The sequence below is a fragment of the Pundamilia nyererei genome, unplaced genomic scaffold (genome assembly GCF_000239375.1).
Source record: "Pundamilia nyererei isolate P.nyererei 1_Seehausen unplaced genomic scaffold, PunNye1.0 scaffold00199, whole genome shotgun sequence".
Classification (NCBI taxonomy): domain Eukaryota; kingdom Metazoa; phylum Chordata; class Actinopteri; order Cichliformes; family Cichlidae; genus Pundamilia; species Pundamilia nyererei.
Window position 1 is genome coordinate 86,048 of NW_005187600.1, and position 3,509 is coordinate 89,556.

General features: G+C 39.7%; 2 protein-coding genes across 2 annotated transcripts in view; both read left to right on the plus strand.

The window, feature by feature from the left end:
- Positions 1–3,509, plus strand: part of LOC102203210 (vitamin D3 hydroxylase-associated protein-like) — a 69,260-nt gene that overhangs the window by 45,514 nt on the left and 20,237 nt on the right. The window lies entirely within an intron of this gene.
- Positions 124–2,228, plus strand: LOC102206626 (fatty-acid amide hydrolase 1-like). The gene is made up of 2 exons (XM_005747482.2): positions 124–352; positions 1,947–2,228. Exons 1-2 carry the CDS (start codon positions 224–226, stop codon positions 2,067–2,069), a joined length of 252 nt encoding a protein of 83 aa, XP_005747539.1. The 5' UTR covers positions 124–223; the 3' UTR covers positions 2,070–2,228.

A 3,509-nucleotide genomic window follows, 5' to 3' on the forward strand; every position in this document is an offset into this window, starting at 1 on the left:
GGACAGAGTGCAGCACAGTAAGAGTCATGAAACTGTCTCCAGACATTACTTGATTAAAAGGTAACCTGGATTACAACATCTGGATAAAGAGCAAAGCAAAGGCATTACTGCAGTAACTAAATTATATTTAAATTAAACAATAATTGCATTTGTAAAGGTTAAGAATGGTGTTTATGTGTCTTTATTTTTGTTTTCTACACTTTCAGCTGCTGCCAGCTACACGATGCTCTACAATCTCCTTACCTTTCCTGCGGGTGTAGTCACTGTTTCCACAGTGACCACAAAGGATGAGGAGGAACTCAAGCACTATAAGGGCTGTTATCAGGACATGTGGGACAAACTCTTCAAAGAGGTAGGCAACATGTACCAGTGAGATAAGACTGAGTGAGAACATAGAGCCAGGTTTACTAACACGTTGTGTCAGGACAAAACTGGGTTTTAGCATTAAAAAGGCATAAAGTAGATTTTTGTAAAGAAAGTGCAGTAAGAGTAAAATTAGTGCTGCGTATCGATGTTGATTCAGTTTTATCGCAGACATCCAGAAATATTATAATTCTGATCATTTATCAGTACATATCCCTATTGTTATATCTATGTATAAAAACAAAGCTGACACATGTGAGACTTTATTAGAGGTGTAAGCATCACAGCAGATGCCTTTGTGTCAAAGTAACTGAGGATAAAATACAGAGAATGTGAATCAGATTTTCCTGGCCTGTCTTTTTAGCAGATAAATGCCTTAAAAATATTGTGCAGTAGATTAAAAACTGTTGCAGTTGTTTCTGTTCTGGACGTTTTCACTGTAACTTAACGCTCGTTCTATTCTGCAATTTAAAATAAAAGTAATGTTTATATCCACGTTGTAGACTGTGTCACTATTTTCGCCCTGCGGCATATGAATTGAAATCAGCTGATTGTATCTCATGTGCAAGTGCAACCGATAAGCAAGATCGATAGGCAAGCAGACTAACCATTCCAAGGAACTGACTACCAAACCACTTAATGCTAAATTTATTCAATGAAGTCAGAGGTGACTCGTAACCTTCAAGCTAAATGAGTCACACAATGCCAGCGGCAACAAAACTGCTTTCAGCTCTTCAGTTTCACAGCCTGTGCAATAGTGTTCAAAGAGAAACGGCCAAAAAAAATGGAGAAACAGGGAGGAGGACGGCACTGATCCTCAGAAGAATCAGACCTTTGATGGACATCATACTAAACAATGTATTTATGTTGATAAAATTTAACAAATACATTTTTAAACAGTTATAATTCCAGAATTGTAAACAGCACACGGTTTTCAGCACATCAGCTGTGCTCCAACACCATTACTTATTACTGGTGGGTCTACACAAATTCAGCTGCATGCACTTTGACAATACGTGAGATCACAGATGTACACGCGTACACATAAATCTGGTGTCTCAGACTCGGTGTCAGGCTAGCTTTTCATGCAGCAACAACAAGTCAGGAGCCCCTGATGTAAAGTCTAAAATACAGATTTTTTTTTTTTTGAATACTTGTGAATGTGCGTCAGTGTACTTTAATGTGGTTTCAATCAGCTGCTGTAGCACATCTGTCTCGGGCTATGTAGAGCTCATCGTTTGACGTTCCCGATTACTCATCTGTGCATGTTGAAGTAATAATAAACATTACTTGCTTGAATCTAATTTTTCCCTTAGTATCAGTTTTATCCTGTAATAGCTAAATTAAGAAATGCAATTTTTTTCTGTGGAATGTTATTTAAAAATGTGATGTATTACTCTGGACATTCACTTCAATTCTATGTACTTAACATGACTTTACACAGAACCAAGAACTGAACCAGATCAGTCTATTGTGGCTCCAATATTTCTAGAGTTTCTTTTTATTACAGTAGGTGGATGAAGGAGACTGTGGTGCGTTCAGCTGCTGAGCATTGAGTGACAGGAGTGTGTTTTTGTGTTCAGGCAGTGACTGGTGGTGAGGGTCTACCTGTGGCGGTTCAGTGTGTTGCTCTGCCGTGGCAGGATGAGCTCTGCCTGCGCTTCATGAAGGAAGTGGAACAACTGGTCAAAGAAAGCAAGAAGTAAAGCTGCTTTCTTTCTCAGTCTCACAGGAGAGGCTGCAGACTTCAGAGACAACAAGTTAATTTGAGTACATTCTGTAATAATAAGCTAATCAAGTCATAAATGGTGGAGAATTCTTCATCTAGACACTTTTTTTGGCTGTTTGCTAAAGGTTAAATAAAAATTTACTGGCAAAATTATGCATTTATGTTTTTTGTTCTTATATTTTAAAGGCGGGTCTTTTATATTGTCTTGCTATCACCATTGTTATCATGATCATTTATCCACTTTTAGGAACCTGCAGTCAAAACGCTTCATCTTTTGGTGTATTTATTAAAGCACTGGATGATCAAAAATCAGCACATACATGGATCTCTTCTGTTCAGAAAACTACAGTGTGTCCGAAAGTCTCCTTATATTTCAATCGCATCGCTATAAGTGCAGTGTTAATTTCTGCCGATAAGTTCCACTTTGTTCTTACTGTTTGCTACGGTCCTGCCGTATCACGAGTCCGAGGAGCACTAGCCATGTTTTTCTCCATGAGTGCGGGGGAATAGCGATCTCCAGACGTGTGCGTTCCTGTGCAAATGTGAGTCAAAATCCCTCCAGTTCTACGAGTCCATTCCCACTTATAGCACGGGTTGTACTTTGACGTTAATTACAGGGGGTTTATGCTAGGAGATTTATCGAGATTGATAGAGGCATGTGACTTACCACCGTAGCATTTGTTGCGGGTTGGATCTGTGCACCGCAGGTCGGTTATTTAGCCACTAGAGGGCACTGAAGACCATGTAACTGCTGACCTTTCCTAATTTGGGGGCATTAGGTCTTTTCTGTTGCCTGAGATATGCAGATATTCTTGTTTCCTGCCTGTTCAAATGGGATTGTGGGACTTTCTTATGTCAGAGCATTCAGCTGATTATTTGTGTTACAGTTCATTATATTGGCATGATGTTGGGAAGTGACGATTGTTATATTTATATGTGAAAATTGTTTCTCTTTGTTTCTTGTTATTCAGAACCACACGTCTGTCCACCCCTCCCACATTCGTTAAGTATGCCTACTGCTGTACTGTTGAGCTGCTGTTAACTTCCATTAAAGTATATCCGGACATCCTTCTCTGTGCCCCACTCTCTGACCGGAGTTTAAGTCTATCTGAGGGAGCTATCCCAGCATCCCAGAGATAACTCTCTAACATACAGTCTGCAAGCAGTCAACTTCCAAAAGAGAGTAAACTATCTTAGCAGTTATAGAAAGATTTACATGAGAATGTGCATCTGTCTGACTGGTTGAAAGAATGACACAGGGAAAGAGCCGTGGTTAAGAATTGGCACTCCCTGATTTGTTCTCCTGATAGTCTTTCCACGTGGCAACAGTCATTGGCTTACAGTGAGAGATCTCACTTGACAGAGTGCCCCGTGTGAGAAAACACCTTACCTCAGTTGTTATCAGGGATGTTTTATT